At 33.7% G+C, this 24,886-nt stretch overlaps 1 protein-coding gene across 1 annotated transcript in view; it reads right to left on the minus strand.

Annotated features, from left to right (window-relative positions):
• The window catches only part of LOC103274897 (protein eyes shut homolog), an 872,098-nt gene that overhangs the window by 196,829 nt on the left and 650,383 nt on the right, over window positions 1-24,886 (minus strand). The window contains 1 exon segment of the mRNA XM_021706071.1: window positions 4,307-4,482. Within this exon segment, the coding sequence (XP_021561746.1) occupies window positions 4,307-4,482 (176 nt within the window).

The following is a 24,886-nucleotide window of genomic DNA, read 5'->3' on the forward strand; positions in this document are numbered from 1 at the left end:
CAGACTCAAAGTAAGAGAATGGGAAACAAACTTTCAGGCGAACGGAATACAAAAGAAAGGAGGAGTAGTGATCTTAATTTCAGACAAAATTGCCTTCAAGCTATTAAAAATCAAAAAAGATACAGAAGGCCACTACATAATGATAAAAGGCTCAATCCATCAACAAGAAATATCTATCCTAAACATATATGCACCCAACATAGGTGCACCAACTTTCATAAAGCAACTTCTTGGAAAACTAAAGAAAGATATTGTCTCTAACACTATCATAACTGGGGACTTTAATACCCCACTCACAACCCTAGACAGATCATCAGGACAAAAAATCAGCAAGGAGATCCGGAACCTCAATGTGACTTTGGACCAAATGGACTTAAGTGATACCTACAGAACACTCCATCCAAAAACCACAGAATACACATTCTACTCATCACCACATGGAACATATTCTAAGATTGACCACATACTCAGCCATAAATCAAGCATAAGCAAATATAAAAGGACCGAAATTCTACCAAACACCTTCTTGGACCACAGTGGAATAAAAATAAACATTGACACCAACAAAGTCCCCCCAAAACCCACAAAGACATGGACACGAAACAGCATGATGCTAAACAACTCCTGGGTCAATGACGAAATCGAAACAGGGATCCAAAAGATACCTGGAAACAAATGAAAATGAAGAAACATCTTACCAAAATCTCTGGGATGCCCTGAAAGCTGTAGTAAGAGGGGAATTTATATCCCTAGAAACACACATGAAGAAAATGGAAGGAACAGAAATTCACAACCTAACAAGCCACCTGAAGAAGCTGGAAAAGCAAGACCCCCAAAACCCTAATTTCAGCAGAAGAATCCAGATCACCAAAATAAAAGCCCAAATTCAGGACATAGAAGACAAAAAGATAATCCAAAAAAATCAATGAAACAAAAAGCTAGTTCTTTGAAAGGATAAACAAGATTGATGGTCCCCTAGCTAGACTGACCAAGAAAAAAATGAGAAAAAAACCAAATAAGCACAATCAGAAACACAAAAGATAAAGAGACATCTGACCCTGAAGAAATACAAAAGATCATTAGAGACTACTACATACACTTGTATGGAAACAAACTTGAAAACCTTAAGGAAATGGAGGACTTTCTGACATCACACAACCTACCTAAGTTGGAACAAGAAGAAATTGAGACCCTAAATAAACCAATAACAATCAAGGAAATCGACTACATAATAAGAAAATTTCCTACAAAAAAAAGCCCTGGTCCAGATGGCTTTGCAGCAGAATTCTATAAGATGTTCAAGGAGGAGCTGATACCAATCCTACTGAAAGTATTCCAGGCAATTGAAAAAGATGGATCTCTCCCCAAATCATTTTACAAAGCCAACATCACATTGATACCCAAGCCAGGTAAAGATCCAACAAACAAAGAGAACTACAGGTCAATATCTTTGATGAACATAGATGCTAAAATTCTCAACAAGATCCTAGCAAACCGGATTCAGTAATGCATCTCAAAAATCTTCCACCATGACCAAGTAGGCTTCATTCCTGGGATGCAAGGCTGGTTCAACATTCATAAAACCATAATTGTAATTAAATACATCAACAGATGTCAAAACAAAAACCACACGATCATATCATTAGATGCAGAAAAGCTTTTGATAAAATCCAGCACCCCTTCTTGATAAAAACCCTTGAACATCTAGGCATACGGGGAACATACCTCAAAATAGTAAAAGCCATCTACGAGAAACCCACAGCCAGCATACTCCTAAATGGACAAAAATTGGAACCAATTCCCCTGAAAACTGGAACTAGACAAGGATGCCCACTCTCTCCCCTCCTGTTCAACATAGTATTGGAAGTCCTAGTTAGAGCAATCAGAGAAGAGGAGGCAATCAGAGGTATTCAAATAGGAAAATAGGAAATCAAGTTATCTCTCTTTGCAGATGATATGATGGTGTACCTTGAAAACCCAAGAGAATCTGTCAAAGGCCTCCTTACATTGATAAAGGCCTTTGGCAAAGTCTCAGGATACAAACTAAATGTACAAAAGACAGTCGCATTTCTCTACACCAATAATAAATAAACAGAAACCCAAATAAAAAACACAATTCCATTCACAATAGCCACAAAAAAAAATGAAATACCTTGGCATCTTCCTACCAGAGACGTGAAAGACCTTTACAATGAAAATTACAAAACACTGCTCAAAGAAATCAAAGCGACAGAACAAGTGGAAAAATATCCCATGCTCATGGATCGGAAGAATCAACATTGTGAAGATGTCCATCTTACCTAAGGCAATCTACAAATTCAATGCAATACCCATTAAATTACCACAACATTCTTCTCAGACCTAGAAATAACAACACAGGAATTCATATGGAAACACAAACGTCCAAGAATAGCCAGAACAATCCTCAGCAAAAAAAAACAAAGCAGGTGGTATCACAATACCAGACTTCAAACTTTACTATAAAGCTACAATCATCAAAACAGCTTGGTATTGGTACAGGAACAAGCATATAGATCATTGGAACAGAATTGAGATTCCAGAAGCAAAACCTCAATTTCTCAACCAACTCATCTTCGACAAAGCCCCCACCACCTACCACTGGGGAGAGGAGAACCTATTCAGTAAATGGTGCTGGGAAAACTGGCTGACCACGTGCAGAAGATTGAAACAGGACCCCTATCTATCCCCATGCACAAAAGTTAACTCCAAATGGATCAGAGACCTAAATGTAAAACCTCAAACCATAAGAACCTTAGAAAAGGAAGGAAATACTCTCATGGAAATTGGAACTGGCATCCAATTCCTGTATAAAACCCGAAACCCACAGGTCATAAGAGAGAAGATAGACAAATGGGACCTTATTAAACTGACAAGCTTCTGCAAAGCCAAAGAAACCATCAAGAGAGCAGGGAGACAGCCTACAGACTGGGAAAAAGTATTTGCCAACTCTGGGTCTGACAAAGGCTTAACATCCTGGATCTACAAGGAACTGAAACGTACTGAAAAGAAGAAAACAAACAACCCCATTATAAAATGGGCAAAAGACATGAACAGACACTTCACAAAAGAAGACATCCGAGCAGCCAACAAACACATGAAGAAATGCTAAACCTCACTAATCATCAGGGAGATGCAAATCAAAACCACACTGAGATACTACCTAACTCCAGTCAGAATGGCAATTATCAACAACTCAAAAAATAACAGCTGCTGGAGAGGGTGTGGTGAAAAGGGAACACTTCTACACTGTTGGTGGGAGTGTAAACTAGTGCAACCTCTGTGGAAAGCAGCGTGGCGATTCCTAAAAGCTCTAAAAATTGACCTTCCATATGACCCTGCAATCTCCCTACTGGGAATATACCCTATTGAACACAAATCACTGTATAAAAAAGATACCTGCACACGTATGTTTATCGCAACGTTGTTCACAATAGCAAGAACCTGGAAACAACCATGCTGCCCATCAAAAGAGGACTGGATTAAAAATATGTGGTACATATACACGATGGAATACTATGCAGCCATAAAAAAGAACAAAATCATGTATTTCGCAGCAACCTGGATGGAACTAGAGTCTATAATACTGAGTGACCTCTCACAGAAACAAAGATCCGAGTACCACATGTTCTCTCTCATATAATGGACCTTGAACATCCAATGTAATTATATAAGAAAATGACTGACGGTACTGGGAAACTCTGGGGGGGGGAATGGGATTAACAGTAGCAAATATCTGTCTGGGGATGGGAAAACACCTCTTATCAACAGGGTGCCTGAATGAAACGTAATTGTACACCTAACCCTTAACTGTACCCCACAAAACCATAATAAAAAATATTGATTAATAAAAAAAAAAGAGAATAAAAGTGAAAAAAGGAAAATAACACACCTTAGCATTATTATGAAAGTAGGTTTTCTCTTCAGGACCATCTAAAAAATTCTTAGGCTTCCCTAGGAGTTCCATAGCTGCCATTAAGATTATAAAAATGGTAACCATTATTGTCATTGGGAAATTTATAAATTGGGAATGATCAATAAAATGTGGAAGAAAAGTTGAAAATATATAGAAAAAAATAGAACGAATGTTAATTCAAATCATATACTGTTTGATATATGAGTACATATTGAAAAGGAAGAAATCATGATAGTAGAGCAAAAGACACCCTGCCGATGAGTATAAGAGATATAGCTCAGTTTAAATTTTATTTTGACAATAACCACTAAAGCAAGGAATCTGAAAAACTTTCTAAAATGTTCTTTACATTCAGTGAACGGAATCACTTACCTTTAAAGTACCATTTTCAATAAACAATTGAATAAAAAGTTCATCTACTTGATTTAAGTCTTCCTTCACATAGAGCAGGAGTCCATAAGAGCCGAAGGCCTGAAATTCTAGGGAGATGTTGTTTTGTGAATTTAAAAGCACATTCTGAAACTCCTGATAAGAATCTCCATAATAACAAAATACAATTTAGTCAAAAGAAAATACAATTTAGGTTAGATTTAATATTCAACATGGGGTTTCGTATTACTATCATTGCATAATGTTTTCTGAAATGGCTTGTATGTGATTCTTTATGGCTCTTTTAATCCCAGGCACTTTTTTCCTTTGACACAGTCACAGTGGTTGTGTCATGATTTCTCTGTATTTGAGGACCTTTACAAAACATTCTCACAGAAAGGAAGAAATTTCTAGATGATTAATCTTCAACACTGCTTTTACTTAGATTTTATGTTACAGGTCAACAAAAATAGGGACATTTAAGAAGATGTCCTTATTTGCTGTTTATATAGGATGTTTGTGCGAAATTATTATTTATATTTTCTTGTTAATTTGATTGGGGTGGCTTGTGAGGTGATGATAGAGATCATCGGGAAGCATAGATATTGTTATATTTCTGTGTCAACACTCTATACTATATAAGTTTCTTTACAAATTTATCTCTCTCACTTTTAGAATATTTTAATTAGTTGTCACATTTTCAAATAAAATTTGGAGACATTTTGAGCAAAATACTCTGACAATTTAATTTTTTAAAATTTACAAATATGTTTTTAATGAGACCCTGTTAGCTTATTTTAAAAATAAATTGTCGATTACTTTGTATTATTAAGTCCCGTTTTGCTTTATAAGTACTTGACTAGCTGTTGGTTGATATTCCTGAAATGATGGGCTTGAATATCTTCTTTTTTTCACTTCTTTTCTTCTGTCACTCTTTCTGTGACCCACATACACCATAAAAACTGTTTTTTCTTTTAAAGCTTTCAAATTATTTATTTTTTATAATTAATAGAAGAAATTATTCATAAAAGCATGTAAGTTTTAGTTTGCTAGCTATCATAGGACAACACTTCTTTTTGAATCTGTACTTGAAAATTTCAGCAAGTCTTATATATTATGTGAATTGTCATTTGCAATTTGTAATGAAGCATTAGAAATATTCATTGTGCTAAATTTTCAAACTTGTAACAATTTCTGAAGAAATAACCAAAGTATTTTCTTATCTATAAGTAAGAAGTCTCAAAATGCTGACAGAAAACATTTGCACTGTGCAGAGATAAAATTCTGTGTGTATATTTTTCTGGTAAAGGGATTTATTTGTGAAGAATGGCTTGAGCATTTTATAAAAATGACAATATTCTTTCAATTTTGACATCCTATTTTTTAGTTCTTATATGGTATGAATAGATATTTCTGCTTGTAGCATTTTGATGGTGATATTAAAAGCACAGCACAATAAAATTTTACACAGCATTAAATTTTTAAAAAAAATTTAGACATTTATTTCAATGTATTGAGAATGGAGACAAATAATACATTTGATTTAAAGTTCAATTTGTGAAAGAGAATAAAATATTTTCAAAGACTAACATTAAACATGAATGTACCCAATAGTGGTGAAATATAAAAAAACCAATTGCATGCAAAGTCTTCAAAAAACTCATGCAAAATGTATATTATGAAAAACCATGAATACATTTCAAACAGTTTGTGCAGCAAAATAAATATGTGCTAACTTGTCATCCCATGACTGAACGAGATCTAAGATATTAGCTTTAAGGAGCCCCTGTCAAAGCAGTATGAATTCTGCTAAAATTTAAGGAAGAGCCAACATCAAATTAATGATGCTCAGTAACGAAATTCTTAATGCCTTATGAAAAGTTTATGCAGACGATGTCACAAATAAATCTGCAGTTTATGAATGGGTAACTTATTTTAAGAAGGAACAAAACAATGTTGAAGATGAAGTTTGCAGCAGCAAGCCATCTATGTCTGTGCTCTAATTGAAGAGGATTAATGATTAACAGCAGAAACACTAGCCAACATCACAGACATCTCAGCTTGTTCAGTTTACACAATTCTGACTGAAAAATTAAAGTTGAGCAAACTTTCTGCTGATGGGTGCCTAAATCATTGCACCCAGATCAGCCACAGACCAGAGCAGAGCTTTCAGCGGAAAATTTAAACAAGTGAAATGAAGATCCTGAAGCATTTCTGTGAAGAATTGTAACAGAACAATTTGCCAGTGTACAATTTTAGAGACAAAGCAAAATCAAAGCAATGGGTACCAAGAAAAGAAGGTGCTCCAGTCAAAGCAAAAGCACACCCATTTTTCTTCAGTTAATAATGTAAAAATACTGCTTTGACAGGGTTAAATTTCCAGGACCCTCATTTCTTTAGGGATGGACTAAATGGCTGGCTGATATCATTGCTTACAAAAGTGTATTGAACTTGATGTAGCTCTGTTGAAAAGTAAAGTTTATATTTTTTTACTTTTATCTTTTGAGCCGATTTTTCACATACTTTTTGAATTATTCTCATATTTTAAGGGTTTTAGAAAAAAATATATTGCTCAATTGACAACAGCCAACTTAACAACTGTTTATTAAGACAAGTATTTTTACAGACAAAATTTTAAAAATTTAATGGCTTGTTATCATGTGACTAATGAGATGTACAACCCCCCCTTCGCATGCATTCAATCGTAACCTACTTAAAAGCATGTTTGGTTTATCATTCTATCCCAAGTCCTAGCACAATAACTGATTTTGCTAAGCATGTGCAAGCACTTAGTATCGCTTGTTTAAAAATATAATTGTTTTTTGAAAAATGTGATTGAAAAATTATATTTTGTTGGATAGATTAAAAAGTCAGGAAAATATTTTGCGTAATATATTCAATCATATTTGTGGTGTTTTCTATTCAAACATATGAATACAAATTTTATTTTATATTAGAAAAGAATGATAGAATAAGCATATTTTAGATGTGAATAGTAGAGATTGTGAAGTATGTGTGTGTGTGTACATGTGAGTGTGTGTGTATATATATATATAAAATGATAAGATAAAACATACGGGTATTATACTTTGTTCTTTGATGAGTTATGAGCATTAAGTAGTCCGACATCACATCTTCCTTCTACTAAAGCAAATATTTACTTTAAAAAACAGTAAAGGAATCTTAATGTGAACCGTATTTTTTTGTTGTTGCTGTTTTATTTTTGGTTAGAAGATCATAAAATACAAATAAATTTTTAAAAACAGAGTCTTTTTTAATAGTATTCTATATACAAGATTAAATGTGAAAGTTGGATATTATGAGACAATAATTGAACAGCAGGATTTTCTATGAGATTGATATCTTGATGATTAATCTAAAATGTTTAGGTAGTTCAAATAAAAATATATGATTTAGTCCTATACCTGGAAGATAATTGTCAATATCAGCCTAATCTATAAAAAATTGTCCAAATAAATAGTAACTTTGTATTATGTATTATTAGATAAATGTTAAAACTATTTTGCAACTAAAATGCAAAACAGTCTTTTATGCTATGTTTTATAAAAGCAATATCTAGAAAACAATAGTAAAATTTTTAATATGTGTGTGAGGAGTGTGTTCATGCATGTGTGCAGCTTTTTCTATGAAATAGATTATGAATTTGAGAAAAATCTTTATGTATAACACAATTAATATATTTATGTAACAAGATTAATATAGAAAAATTTACTATGTTGTTTATTAAGAAACTTGTATCACATCTTGATTCTGGATTATATCAGTAAGCAGATCAGTAACCATGTATTATCTACAGGTTCTATCTATGACTTGGTACTCTTAATTTGTGTTATTTCTAGAAAGAGGAGCTCGAATTTTGTCATTACAAAACAGTCTTTTATGTTTAATACTTATACCGCCATGTTCTACAAATTGTGTTTAATTCACCTTAAAATCCAACTTTACAAAATTCATTTTAGCTCATCAAAATTAGTTTAATATCCACTAATAAAGCAGAAAAAGGTAGGAAAATTAGCATTTAACTGTTTACCATGTTCTGGATTTCATTTGATGCTTCACACCTATTTCTTGCAATGTTGAATTTTTGGTGTGGCAATTTAAAGATTTATTTTATGTAAAAATTTTTTTGTAGGAACTAAGCATATGTCAAGGTGAATTAAGAAATATTGGTTCCTTTCATAGATTTCCACAGATTGATTAGTACATAGACTACAAATAATTTATATAGAATATAATGTTTTAGGGCAAATATTAATTGCATAATAAAAAACTTTACAAAACAATCAACAATACTGAGGTTATAAGCTAGATTACACAGTTTAATATTTGCAGAAACTCCTCATTGTCACCCAAAAAATTATATAATAAATACAAGTCTATACAGGTAGATTTTTAAGAACATAGATTATTGTAAAAAAAAAAAAAAAAGCTGTGGGAGAACTAGTTAAGTAGTTGAATACATTTTTTTCTGAAAGCAAGCAACAATCTTTTTGGATGAAAGCGTATCTATAGCCATAATGTTTTTCTTTCACCAGTCAATGGTGCTATATTGGGAAAAAAATTCTTAATCACAACCTGCAAAAATGAGAAGTAACTTTTTAAAAATAAAAATTAGATGACGACACTCCTTTCTTAAAAGCAACTACTTCTCTACAACAGCATTGTTTAGTATTCAATCTTTTCAATCCTTTCTTTGCCTTTTAATGTAGAGGACCAAATTATTCCAGGATAACATGCAGAACAGTCTTTCTTTATTCATCTGTGTTATCAGTTCTGTCATGCAGCATCCTTTCATGGGCATGAATCTGTTTCTGAAATCTTTATCCTATTCCATTAGACAGATTGTCAACCCTGAGCCAATCAAACACTGATTACTTCGTCTTGGCATAGGATAGGTCAAGTCCTGTATCTTGTTCTCCTTTCAGGATTGCATTGTTTTAGTTTTGCCCTGTGCCCTTTTATGTAAATATTGCAATCAGTTACTTATACAAACATTTTATTAAATTTACAAAATCTCATTAGAAGTTGATTTGAGTTCCACTGATTTTACAGAAAACATGTGAATGTACTTGACCCTTGAACAACATGGGTTTGAACTGTATACGTTCACTTATATGAATATTTTATTTGTTTGTTTTTCAATAATTATGATCTACACTCCCAATTTGTGGATTCTGCATTTGCAACTAAATGTCCATGGAAAATACAGCATTTGAAGTATTTGAAATCTACATATAAAGGAGGGTGGTGAAAATTTTTCCTATATGTGGGTTCTGCTGGGTTTTGCAGAGCTGACTGTGGAATATGAGTGTGAATGGATTTTCATACTGGGGAGTGGTTTCTGATACCAATCCTCTATGGATATAGAGCAATAACTCTAATATCTTTGTGATATGTGTCTTTCTATATGTGAATGTAATATATGTCTTTATTATGCTAGGGTTTCTAAACATTCTTAATATAATTTTATGCTTTTCTTCATAAAAATAATGTTCTTATTTTCTTTTCTTTTTTTTTTTTTGAGTTGGAGTCTCACTCTGTCACCCAGACTGGAGCGCAGTGGCTGCTCCCGGCCACCGCAGCCTCAACCTGCTGGGCTCCAGCGATCCTTCCGCCTCAGCCTTCCAAGGAGCCGGAATTACAGGCATGCGCCACCACGCCCGGCTGATTTTTTGATTTATTGTAGAGATGAGGTGTCGCCTGCCCAGGCGGGTCTCGAACCTGCGGGCTCAGGCAATCCACTCACCTCAGCCTCCCAAAGGCGCGGGATTACAGGCTGAGCCACCAAGCCCGGCTACTTATTTTCTTATAACTTATAGAATAGAAATATTATAGCTAACATACAGAAATCTTATGAATTTATTACCATGTTATATAGCTTTTTGTAATATGCATTTAACTTATCACATTAATATACATAAATACAATGAATATATATGGAATGACCTTGTTTAATTCTTCTACTTTTAGTACTATATCATCTATGAATAATGGAGTTATTTTTTCTTTTGCTTCCAATTCTTAAAACATTTTATTAGCTTATTACCTTGCCTAGGACCATCAGAAATAACATTTAACTGAAATAACGATAATGAGATTCCTTTTCTTGTTTTGATTTTGCAGGGAAGGCTTTTAAGCTTTCCTTTGAGTATTGTGTTTGGCTCTTCTTTTATAAGTGATATCGTTTAATTCATTAAGAAACTTTTCTTCTATTCTTAGTTTGCTAGAAAGTTTTAACAGAACTTAATATTAATTATATGTTCATTCACTTATGATTATATTGTGAATAACTGGCATTTTAATATTAAACCATTATTTTATTCCAAGAATAAATCCAACTTGCTTATGGTATGTGAACATACATGGATTTAATTTGCAAGAATTTATGTTTAGGATATGCATGTCTATGTGAAGATTGAGATTGCCTTTGAGTTTTCACTTTTCATATTATACTTTCTGATTTTTATATTCAAGTTTTACTTAGCTTTATTGGCAACATGAATTTTCTTTTCTAATTTCTGAGAGTTTTAGTTAACCTATAACCTAAATTCTGAGTTGCATTACAAAATTGTGATTAACACAACATCCTAAAATAACTACAAAATATTTTCACTTAATGTGCTGATTAGGAACCAGAATGTTTTAGTAGAAGTAGACTGACTTGTAAGTAGACTTAATTTTAGTATTAATTTGATCACTTACTCTGTGAAATCATTTCAGTTCTCTACTTTCCTCACCTTTACCCATAAAGTGAGGGTGACACATTTTAAGGTTGTAATTACAACAGTTCTAATTTTAATTGTGGCTCCTGGGTTTAAGTATGCACTGTATCACTTAAACTCACGGGATCTTGTATAAATCTTTAAACCTCTTTGAGTCTGTTTTTTCATCAATATAATGGCAGTAATAATATAATAACAATGATGTTGTGCAATAACACATGGGAATACTAGATAACAGAATTTGTTCTAGTTTGTATTTGAAGAAGAAAATTTCCTACAATGAAACAAAGTTTTTGCCAAAAAAATTTTTTATAAATAGTTTTTCCAGGCATATACTCAAAATTTTTCTGAGTCATACATTTAGAAAAGCTTGAAGCACACAGCATGACCATATTAAGCAGATTTGGGAGGAGCCCTAAGGATTCCACTGTACATAAAATACATAAAGACTTCTTTCCCATTATTCTCACAGCAGCTCACATTTTTACCTGTTTCATGGTTAAAGCTGTAAATTTTGCTAATGAGACTAAGGCATATTACATTTTCCGTTACTTTTTACATAACATTTTTATATGAATCATCTAATTTGATTCTCACCTCAATCTGGGAAGCATGTAAAGCCAATGTTCTATAGTATTTGTTGATGTATGTGTTTATTGCTATAAAGTTCCATCTTAGAACTGTTCTTAAGGTAGCCCATAGGTTATTGGTATGTTGTGTTTCTATTTTTATTTGCCTCAATAAATTTTTTAAGTTTTCAGCATTTGTTGATTTAAAAAAAATTTTTTATAGAGATGAGGTGTACAAGTGAGGACTAACCACATAAACAGGCTACATGCAGGTGATGTTTGGGCTTCCAACTGGCCCTCCTTCCCCTGGTAATGGACCTGTTGTATTTTGTGTTGTTCCATGCTCTCCATTCACCATTCTCCCTCTCCTAGCAGTACCCTGTAATTGCGACCTCTCCTTTGTGTTTATGTTCAGGACCCACTTATGAGTGAGAACATGCACTATTCAGTTCTTTATTTCTGTGATAGATCACTTAGCATAATATTTTTCTCAATGCGTTTTTAAACTTCCTTTAAATTTCTTTATCAACCCATTACTTGTTCAGAAGCATGTTGTTTAATTTTTATGCATTTATTTTCCAATATTTCTCCTGTTGCTGATTGCAAGTTTTATTCCATTGTGGTCAAAAAAGATACTTGAATTAATATTCTTACATTTTAAAAACTTGTTGTAGCCTTACATACTATCTCTCCTGAAAAATGTTTCATGTGCAGTTAAGAAGAATGTGTATTCTTCAGCTATTAGAATGGTCTATGTATACCTTTAGGCCTACTTGATGATATAAAGTGACTTACAGGTCACCCTTACAGTATTAGAGTGTTTTGAATTTGATTGTGTACTTAGTTTTACCAGTGAATGTTATATTTTAAATGTTTTTGTGTTACTCGTTAGTATCCTTTTCTTTTAGCTTGAATAACTTGCTTTAGCATTTCTTTTAAGATGGGCCTGATAGTGATAAACTCCGTTAGTCTTATTTTGTTAGAAAAGTATTTCTGAAGGACAGATTTGCTGGTTACAATCTTCTTGGTTGACATCCTTTTTTCTTCTTTTTCTTCAGCAGTTTGTCTATATCATCTCACTCTCCCTTAGTCTGTATGGTTTCTGCCAAGATGTCTATTGTTAGGTATGTTGGAAGTCTCTTATATTTTATTTGCATCTTTTATTTTGCTGCTTTCAGGGTCCTCTCATCTTTGATTTTTTTTTTTTTTTTTGAGTTGGAGTCTCACTCTGTCGCCCAGACTGGAGTGCAGTGGCCGATCCTGGCCACCGCAGCCTTGGCCTGCTGGGCTCCGGCGATCCTTCCGCCTCAGCCTTCCAAGTAGCCGGAATTATAGGCATGCGCCACCACGCCCAGCTGATTTTTTGATTTATTGTAGAGATGAGGTCTCGCTGCCCAGGTGGGTCTCGAACCCACGGGCTCAGGCAATTCACTCACCTCAGCCTCCCAAAGGCACGGGATTACAGGCTGAGCCACCGAGCCTGGCTCATCTTTGATTTTTGATAGTTTTGATTATGTCTTGGGGTAATCTTATTTGGAATAAATATGATTGGCTTTCTGTACATGGATATTTACATTTTTCTTCAAGTTTGGAAAGTTTTTGCTACAATTTCTTTAAATAAGTTTTTTACCCCTTTATCATTTTATTTTTCTTCTTTAATACTTACAACTCAAGCATTTGCTTTTTTGATGATGCTCTAAAAATACTATACAGTTTATTCATTATTTGTCATTTTTTATTCTTTCTTTTCTGACTGTATATTTTTAAATAACCTGCCTTTGAGTTCACAGATTCTTTCTTCTGCTTGACTAATTCTGCTGTTGATGCTCTCAACTGCAACTTTTCATTTTGTTCATAACAGTTTTCAGCCCCAGTATTTCTGATTATTTATTTGTTTATTTTTATTTTAAAGATGTGGGGTACAATTCAGGATTAGGTATACAAGTGGAATTATACAGGTAATGCTTGGGCCTCCCTGTGGTCCCCACTTTGCCTGATTTGATATTAGGTACCCTTATTGATGTTATATTCCCCGCCTCCCTGCTCCTGGCAGTTTCTGGCTACTGCCAATCCCTTTCTTATAGTATTATGGTAAATGTTCATGGTCTGCTTATGAGTGAGAACATGTGGTACTCAGTTCTTTGTTTCTGTGATAGTTCACTGAGTGTTATAAGCTCTAAAGCCATCCAAGTTGCTGCAAAGTCCATAATTTTGTCCTTCTTTGTGACTGTGTAATATTCTATATACTACATTTTTCTATCTAGTCCAGTTTCAATGGGCAGCATGGTTGTTTCCATGTTTTTGCTAATGTGAATAGTGCTGCAATAAACATGTGAACACAAGTATCTTTTTGTAGAATGATTTGAGTTCCTCTGGATATGTTCTCAGCAGGGGATTGTTGGGTCATAATTGAAGGCCAATTTCTATTTCTTTTTTTTTTTTTTTGAGTTGGAGTATCACTCTGTCACCCAGGCTGGAGGGCAGTGGCTGCTCCCGGCCACCGCAGCCTTGACTTGCTGGGTTCCAGCGATCCTTCTGCCTCAGCCTTCTAAGTGGCTGGAACTACAGGTGTGCGCTTCCATGCCCGACTAATTTTTTATTTTATTGTAGAGATGAGGTCTCGCCAAGTTGTCCAGGCGGGTCTCGAACCTGTGGGCTCAGGCAATCCACTCACCTCAGCCTCCCAAAGCACTGGGATTACAGACTGAACCACTGAGCCTGGCTCAATTTCTATTTATTTTAGAAATTGCCACACTGTTTTCCATAGAGTTTGAACTAGTTTGCATTCCCAACAGCAGTGCAAAAGTGTTCCCTTTTCTCTGCATCCTCACCAGCATCTGTTTTTTTTAAATTTTATTAATGATAATTTCTTGTTGTAGACACTTATTGTTTTTCTTACTTTTTTAAAGTGTTCACTGTATTTTATTGAAGTTCTCTGTGCTTCCTTTAACAATTATTTTAAATTATGTGTAAGTCAATTTATACATCTGCATCTCTTTAGGATTAATAACTGGCACCTTATTTTGTCTGTCTATTGATAGCATATTTTCCTGATTATCCTTGGTCCCTGTGATCATGTGTTAATGTCTGTATGTATTTGAAGAAGGAGGTACTTATTCTAGTCTTCAAAGGTTAACTCTGTCTAAGAAAGACCTGCAGCAGGTGTAATTCTCCCCAGAATTCCTGGAGGCTAGGACAGCTGCAATTGGTGTGGCACTGCTCCAAGCCTGGGGCACATTATGGCAGGTGCAGTACTAGGTGGGCTAGAAGCCTGATGTCACTGTAGCATGCCTGCTGCTGAACACTATCCAGCACCTGGAGCCACTGATATTGGTCCAGTAATGCTGCAAGCTGGACACTGAGTTTTCCAAGAAAACCTGAAGCTTGGGATAATGTGGTCATACCTGACACATGGGTGGGTCTAGAGGCTGAGTTCATGAATACTGATATGGGGTTACTGGGGACTTTCTGGTACTGTATTTTGCTGTGGCAGGCCCAATGTTGAAGTCCAAGGCAATGTTCTGTACTCTCTTCTTTGTCTTTCCTCCAATTAGACAGTATCTTTCTTTGTTAAATGCTGCCTGGACTTGGGGGATAGATGACATGGCTGTATTTCCTGCCCTTTTCAATGCAGTTTTCATTATTGTGCTACAACCAGATACTGAGGTCTCTCACCTTGTTTTCATGGCTTCTATGATGATATTTCTGCATGTGGGTAGTGGTCCAAATTAAATTTGAGTATGGGAAAGAGGATCTCTGGAGAGTCCTACTCTGCCATTTTGTTTCACTCCTCCACAGAAATCTTCTGAACCCTATATTTTAATACTAAATAAATAAGAATTTGAGAAGAAAATTTGATCAAAATTGCAGAAGTTAGAAATGGGTTTTGTTCATCAAGGCACATATTTGTTAACACAGCTTAATCCTGTGTGAATAGACTGTTTATCAGTTATGTTAAACATTGTCTTTGAATATATTGAATTCCACATTGAGAAAATAGTATAAAAATATTGGTGAATGTACAAACAGTGCCCAACTAACAATGAGTTCCTAAATGTTTTATAGACTAGGGTTTGAGTATTTTAAAAAAGAAATGTATAAATAATTATTAAGCTCTTAGCAAGTTGGCAATAAATATTTAATTAATAAGATCATCTGAAATTGTTATAGTTAACCTTTGAGATGGCTTATATGATCATTTTTCTTCTTCTTCTTCTGTTGTTGAATGTGCAAAAAATATCATAGACTATACAAGGAGTGACCCTGTCCAAACAGGAATTGTCTTTCGGAGGGTGGGCCTCATATAATACAGGCTTCTCCTGCTAGGTAAGTGTTCTAGGAACCCATTGGCATCAGTGTACCTGCTAGCATTGTTCTGAGAGGCTATCTTAGATTTCAGTGAATTTTTTGAGGGATATTCTTTCATTTGCTGATTTCATGATAGGTGATTTACATGAGCAACTTGCCAATACCACACTGAGTATTAAACAGTTTTTGTCTAAAAACGATAAGCTCCAATGTCCTACCCTCCATCTTCATTGGATCTCACCTCAAGCAACTTTCTTTTGTTTCCCCAGATGAAAAAAAATCCTCAAAGGGAAATGTTTTGACAATGTGGAAGAGGTGAGACAAAAAAATGGGAGAAGCACTAAAAGGCATCAGAATTGGCAAATTCAAAAACTGTTTTGAGCATTGGAAAAAGCATCTCAATAGGTCTATTGCATCAAATGAAGAGTACTATGAAGGTGACTGAAGTTTAAGCATGTAAGCAAAAATACACATTTTTAAATAAGTAAATTCTGGTTTTTTTGGGTCTTCTCTTGTATGCAGTTTTAGAGGTGGGCAGGAAGTCTCCCTACTGCTTAAAACAAAATTTGATGAGAACAAAGTCATTTCACACTTAATGAGAATATGACAACACTAAGAAATCCTTATTTTTTCCTAAAATCTTAATCCCCTTGAGCAACTAGCTTATAAAGAAACAAACAAAACAAAAACAACAACAAAAAGAAACAAATAAAACAAAAAAAAAAACCTGTGACTTAGGGGATTTTTCTGTTGTTCCAGCAATCTAGCAGTCTTCTGAATGACTCCATTTTGGATGGACCCATTGTTTCAATGATAAGTCCTTGTGGGTTTTGGTTTTTTTTTTATAATTTTTACAGATTTCAGTTTCTATTTAAAAGAGCAGTGATGAAAATATGTAAAAAACTATGTCAAATGAGAAACTTTTTTCTGTCATGTCAATGTATATCATCATAATAGACTATGGCACAAAAATGTGTATATAAATTAAGCAGAATTCTTATAAATTATAAAAATTATAAATTATTCTTCAGAAGCCATCAGATTTTGACTATAATGGCCATTCATAATGCATATGAATATAAAATAGCAATTTAACAAGATCTAAACATTAATCACTGATGGGTGTTTTTTGTTTAATCTCTAGCAAAATAAAATACAAATGCTACTGGCAATACATTCTCTTATGCAGCATAGCCAAATAATCTGTCTCAGTAATGTATGTTACAATTAGTAAAAATTAGAAAACCTCTTTCCTGATTTTGCAGACATGCTGCTGCTTATTTGAAGCAATGTTTCAAGGGTAAAATAGTTTCCTTATACTTAAAAGAGTTAAGAAGTTAATTTTCCATTCATATATGATTAAATAGAACGATATCTATTTTATATTTACTCATCTAATACTTCTTTTATTTTACAATCTATCACATTCTTCAGATACTTATGGTCTAATTGTCCCCTCAAGTTGTCTTGGCAAATGTCAGCTTTAATTCTTTCAATGGTTAGAATAGACAAGAACAGAAGTAGAGGTGTTAATAGAGTTTTTCCATATCTCACCTTATTCCTAGGAATCAGCTTTTAATTAAGTGTAATTTTCAACTCTTTGTCTGATCTTTCAGCATTGTTAGAGCTTCAAGGCAAATTTTTGTTGTTAACCAGCAGCTCACTAAGTGAAAGGCACAAAAGAAAAACGGACTCATGGTTCTCGAATTGTGGTGTGTGTGTGTGTGTGTGTGTGTGTATGTAGTTAAAAGGAAGACCAGGCAAAATAAGAAGTGCACATAATATATGTACACACACACACATACACACACACACACAACACATAGACATACATAGGTACATAGAGAACAGTCTTTGACTCCCACTGATGGGAGTGGTTCTTGCATGTGAACATTTTCTCTCAGGTGTGACACATTGGAAAATGTATTTTGAGAATAGCAACTTGTAAAAATCTCTAAGAATGCCTCCTGAACACCAACATTTTAATATGTCTTTTATTGAGCTAAAAGTCCATCATTAAAATAAGTTAAGGCTTTAACCATGCACACATGTTATATTTCCTCAGTTACTTGACTTTTGGGTCATTCTCTCAATTCACTACCAGTTTTTTTGGATTAAATTATGGAAAAATAATTAAGGGATTATTATTACTTTTTTTTTTTTTTTTTTTTGCAAAAGTGCAGGGTGGGTGTTTATAAGCCAAAAACGTGATAGTCCCAGTGTGGAGGTGAGTAGTCAGAGAGGTCAGGATCAGGAGAAATGAGTATCAGGAATTAATATTTGGTAACAGTCTTGAGGGTGGCATTAATGAAAGGTTGAGGAAAAAATATATTAAATATAGATTTTGTGTTCTTTAGACATCTTTTGAAAATATTATGACTCATTTTTTAATATTTCAGTTATTAGAAGTTCCAGTGTCTTAGAAACACGTATTTATATTACTGAAAGATCAGATGGTAAAAATGATATTTCTAACAATAGAAATAGTGGATCTAAACTCAGAGGACCTAGTTTGAATGGGGACTCACTTCTTTACCATTGTGTAAGTCTGGGAACAATATGAAAGTATGTGTATACAAACATTGTCATATTTGTCATATTGTCATTATGACAATCTTTGGCAAGTTTTGTTTTTTTCAGGGTATATATTGTAAAATTTAATTTTATTTTGATTTTAGAGAAATTATTTGGAACCCATATTAGTGAACAAAAGGCCTAAATTACCTTTTCTTGGTTAAACAAAGTAATAAATTTTCCTTCCAGAAACTTGCAAATATTTTGCATCATTTATTTATATTATTCTTGTAAATGAATGGACAGAAGACATTTAAAAAGCAACCATTTGCATATAAGAAGGCTTTAAAATGTGTCAATTATTAGACTGTTTCCAAACTGCAATAAGCATTTGTTATTTCTATTTTTTCTAGTATTAAAAATCCTTCTACTTCACAATTTATTGAAGATTAATTTTATAATGTAACTTTAAATACATTTTTAAGTCTAAAGTTGTTTAAGATATAGATGTGCTGATTAAATTAAATTAAATTGGAATGACGCAATGCTTAGAGAACAAATTGCAATAAAAATGGGAAATCAAAGACATACATTTAATTAAGAAAATATCTTGTACAAAGTAGAAGCATCTTGTCATCTGGATGTCCTTGTACATCTCAGTAGGCTCAGTGGGTTATGCAGAACAATCTGACATATAAAGGTTAAAAATTAGTATGATTTCATTCAAGGACTGTTGGATATGTCAGCACATAGATGGTTTGGTGAAAAATGTATCAACTCGAAGACATTTAACTAGTGGAATTTTTACTCTACTTTCACTCACACTTCCAGTTATCTAGAATTGTCACTTCCCAAGGCTTTTGTGGATGCTGTGTTATAAATCACCATGCTTCTCTACTTCTCTCACTGCCAAGTTTAGTTTCCAAATTCTCAGGTCTCCTAAATCTGTTATTACTTGTCCAATTGCATCTAAGCTGCCAAAATTGTATGTCTGTGTTATATTCCACCATTATCTTTGTCCTAATGAATTACTACCTTTAACAACAATTTTACTCATATTTGTGGGATTTCAGAAGGAAGTAAAGGTAAATCTATATGATTAATTCATTGTCTTCAACTAGAATGCTAATTTTTTATTAATCCACATCTTGAATTTTAAAAGGCTATCAGAATTTTTCTCTTCATATCTAAAGAATTGCTTTCAAGTATAGCTAATTCTCAGCTTTAGTCTTAAAGGTACATCCAAAATCATCTGCCCTATCAGGATTATATTACAGTTTTGACCTTTGGTTTGTTGAAATTATATATTTATCAACAGATTCTAGGCCTGTAGTTTGCCCTCTTTCCACAGAAGCATTCTACATCATGACATATTTTACTATTTTCTATCTAAATCTATCAATATTAGTTAAGCCATTTCTGTCTCCAAGTTGATCCTTACATTCTAGAATCTATTGCCTCGGAAAAATAGTTACCAATACAAGGCTTTATAAAATATTGTAAAGCCAATGGGAGACCTTGAATATGCTTGATAGTCTGAGTTTTTCAATAACTGAATGCTATGGGGAGGTGGAAATTATGCAATTAATGCATAACATAGTACAAAATAAAAATATAAGATATGTTGATTCATTGTATAAGCAGTGTCACTATGAATGTAGACCCAAATAAATAAAATCAGAAACAAAAAATGACAAATTACAATTGACACTACAGAATTACAGGAATCATTAGAGATCATTACGAATAACTATATACTAAGAAATTGAAAAACTTTAAAAAATGGATAAATTTCTGGACATATAAAATCTACCAAAACTAAATCAGGAACAAATAGAAAGCTGAACCAGATAAATAACAAGTAAAGAGTAATAAAAAGTCTCTCAACAAAGTAAAGCACTGAGCCTTATAGCTTTACAGCTGGATTCTACCAAACTTAAAAGAAAAAAAAAAGGAATTCTTCTCTAACTATTCAAACAAATTAAATGTGATGAAATTCTTCCTAACTCATTTTATGAGACCAGCATTAACTTGATATCAAAACTAGACAAACACACAAGAAAAAGAAACAAAACAAAACAAAACAAAAAAACTACAGGTCAATATTCCTGATAAATGTAGGCACAAAAATTCTGGACAAACTATTAGCAAACTGAATCCAGCAATACATCGAGAAAGATAATACTCCATGATGAAGCAGGATTTGCCCAGGGAAGTAAGGATGTTTTCACATACACAAATCAGTGAAAGTGGCACACAGTATCAATAGAATGATGAATCAGAGCAACATGATCACCTTAATAAATACAGAAACTGCATTTGATAACATCCCACCTCCCTTTAGGTTAACATTCTCAACAAACAAGGCGTACAAAGAACATACCTGAAAGGTCATGCATGACAAAACCACAGCTGATGTCAAATTAGATGGAGAAAAGCTGAAAGACTTTTTCCTAAGAAGACAACGATGCCCACTTTCATCACTCTTATTTTGTGTAATATTCTAGCCAGAAGAATCAAGTAAGAAAAAGAAATTTTAAAAGACATCTAAACTGGAAATCAGAGAGTCAAACTGTCTTTCTTTGCAGACAATATGATCTTATATAAAGTAAAACCTAGACCCCACCAAAAAACACTTAGAATTGATAAACAAATTTAGTAAAGTTGCAGGATAAAAAACTAACACACAAAAATCAAGTCTTTCTATACAGTGATAACAAGCTGAAAAAGGAATAAAGAAAGCAATCCCATTCACAATAGCTGCAAAAGAAAACACCTAAGAATAAATTAAGCCAAGGAGGTGAAAGACCTCTATGAGGAACACATGACAAAACATTGATGAAAGAAATTGAAGAGGACACAAAGAAATGGAAAGACATCCGATGCACACTGACAAGAACAATTGTTTTTAAAATGACCATTGTATCCAGAGCAATCTACAGTTCTGATGGAAACCCTACAGTTTTGATGGTGGCTTGGCTAGCTTACAGAATGTCACCTGATTAACTCTGGACAACTTCTTTATAATTCTACACTACGAAAATCAGTCCCAATTTTAAATGGCATATCAATTGAGTACATATTGCCACATACTGTATTGATTTAAGTCCTCAATACCTCAATATCCACTTTGGGAAGCAGAGGTATAGCTTTGGAATTTAAAAAATGCAATTTTGAGGAAGTAGAAATATCTCTTAATTTCTTTGGTCTACACTGTCCAATTTTTCACTCACATCTTTGAACTTTACATGAAATGTCCAAGCTATTTCATTTTCTTAGTCGTTTCCCCATAGGATATTCCTTCCTTCATTCCTTCCCACTGCCATATTTTCCTTATGCAACATTTTTTCAGTTTTCCTAAAAACTAAAATTTAGCCGGGTGTGGTGGCATGTGCCTGTAGTTCCAGCTACTTGGAAGGCTGAGGAGGAAAGATTACCTAAGCCCAGCAGGTCTAGGTTGCAGTAGCCATGAGCATGCCACTGCACTCCAGCCTGGGTGACAAGAGTGAGACTCTACTCAAAGAAACAAAACAAAGCTAAACTAAACTAAAAACTACAAAACTAAAAATGGCAGAACAGTTTAAATAATAAAATGGATATAACTCATCCTATTGAATTTGTGTATCAACTCTAAGAAGTTTTAATAACTCAGTCTCAAAACTCATTCGCTTCTAGTGCCCAATTGATGGGTTACTCCTTTTGTTAATTAAATATATGAATAGTTGGTTCCATGATCAGCCTCTTAGAATTTTATAAAGCTTCACTGGATGACAGAAATCTTGAAAGTGTAGGCATAAATTCCCTTTAGCTCTGTTGCAATACAGTCTCCCATATACACAGACTTTGCCTCTCTACCTTCGCTGAGATACTATCACCTCCCTTTCTGCTTTGAGATATTGACAAACTTGGTGATAGCCGTGGCTTCCTAGTACATTTCAAAACAAATGATGTTTAAAAAAAAAACAACAGAAGAATTATGGAGCCATTTTCCAATATGGCTAGGAAAAAGAAATTTTTTTTTTTTTTTTTTTTTTGAGTTGGAGTCTCACTCTGTCGCCCAGACTGGAGTGCAGTGGCCGCTCCCGGCCACCGCAGCCTCGACCTGCTGGACTCCGGCAATCCTTCCGCTTCAGCCTTCCAAGTAACTGAAACTACAGGCGTGCACTACCATGCCTGGCTGAGTTTTTAATTTATTGTAGAGATGAGGTCTCGCCTGCCCAGGCGGGTCTCGAACCCGCGGGCTCAGGCAATCCACTCACCTCAGCCTCCCAAAGCGCGGGATTATAGGCTGAGCCACCGAGCCCAGCTTCAAGAAAGATTTTTAATTCATTTGTTTGAGTAAATGAGTTAATTCACTACATATTCTTAATTCAATCAGTAGGTTGTGGCAGATTGTATGCCTACTATGATTCAAATATTATTCCATCAATTTAGTGCTGAGATTTTTCTCTTCACAGACTAATTTCTCTCATTTGGAAAGGAAATTGCTTCTGATCTTTGGTAAAATCTTCAAGTGTTTCCTTTGTTTTCTCAGGTTTCCTTATCCTTTACAGTAATGCTGAAAATATACTATAGATTACTATACAGAAATACATTGTGGAAGGAAATGGAAATACTGAATAAATATATTTCAGATACAGCTGCATGATTCTAAGTGCTCACAAGCCTTCACTTCACTTCTAATGTAGGCCAAGTAAATATGATCCAAGGTTGTCATTACATTATTACCATTCTGTTTCACAGAGCCAAGAAGTCACCTCCAAGTCTCACCCCTCCCAGTTATTTGAGACTGTTCTTCACGTGACCTACTATAGATGGATTTGTTTCAAAACTCACCATGGGAGCATGTATGGTGATGAGAAGGGACATGGGCAGAATTGAATTGGGTTCAATAGATTTAGGATCTTCATAAAAACCTACATTATTTTCCCCTTCAGCTTGACTTGAAAGAAACTTGATTGGTCACATTCAGAACATCAAACTCAGATTTTGCTTTTCTAAGAAATGCCAATTATAAGTTTAAGTCTGTTTATTCATCAAACTAATGAAGAATTTGAGAAACTAGGTAGATATTTGATCCATAAAACTAAGAAAAAAAGATGGATTGCTTGAATAGAAGATATTTAAATATGGTATAGGTACATCAAAAATAAATACAAGCTACTTCTCAATATTAATGTACACCCCGGTATTTATTTATATAGAAAAGGTTCTTAAGAGAGTTTAGATGAAGGAAGACAAAGGAAGAAATATCTAAAAATCCCTGTAATGATATCCTTGAATAATCACACACATACCATCCCTGGGTTATAAGTTATAAAGCATAATTGTGTAAAGAAATTCAACTAAAAATACTTTGATAACTCATGCAAGATGAAAGAGAATATTTGTATGGATTATTTGAGTTAAAATTTTAAGATTGATTTCACAATTTTGCCACAAGAAATGACAAATGTTGAGCCTTGATTTTTCTTATTATTTATCTTGATAAAGAAATTATGATGATAGTTACTATCCAACATTTATTTTATTAGTCAATTTGTACTTGTTGGGCAACCAATGAAGATTTAGAAGAAAAAATAGAAGTTTCTAAAATAAAATAAGATGTATGTAATTTAATAAAACTCTAGGAGTGTTTACTTTCTTATGACTTTATGTATTCGGGAAGATTACAGGTTAAAACAGAGAAGCCTAAAGTTAATCAATAACAATCATGGTATATATTTTTAGTGTAAAGAAAATATAAAATGTAATGGTATATTAATTTTTAGCATTTATCAGAATGTACAATATTTACCCCATGATGTAGCACACAAAGATTATTATAAATAAATACTTTAATATGAGTAAATAGAAATGATGGTAATTGGTATGCATAAGTCAGTGGATAATTGTTGCTCAACTGACACACTTAAATACTAATGAATAAAAAGTCTGCTAATATGACCTTTTTACAGTTTATGATTACAGAACAACATGGAAATCTTAATGTCACTTTCACAGTAAATATTAGTGAACCACAAATGCAATTATATGAGTTAAATTTTAATAAAAATAAACAGTAAATAAGAGACCATGTGTCTATTTTTAAATCAAAAAAATTGTTTGAATTATTTTTGATAGATATTAGAATTATAGTAAATTACTGACTATGTAATTAATGCTACTAATAGGCACTAGTAGACTAAAAGAGAATCTCTGGGACTCCCACTTTGGGACTGGTGAATTGCCACCCAAAATAAGTCTCACATTGGGTCATTGGTTGTCAATGTGATTTCTGATAAGACTGACTGGAGGACACCTGTGGTAACATAACTTAGTTATTGGTTTCAAAAAATTTTTGTGCTGGAAAGATAAGACTATATCCCAATAAATAAATTCACTTCAGGATATTCTTTTTTTTTTTTGAGTTGGAATCTCACTCTGTTGCCCAGACTGGAGTGCAGTGG

Source organism: Carlito syrichta, unplaced genomic scaffold (genome assembly GCF_000164805.1).
Source record: "Carlito syrichta isolate Samal-C Ts95f unplaced genomic scaffold, Tarsius_syrichta-2.0.1 Scaffold315108, whole genome shotgun sequence".
Taxonomy (NCBI): domain Eukaryota; kingdom Metazoa; phylum Chordata; class Mammalia; order Primates; family Tarsiidae; genus Carlito; species Carlito syrichta.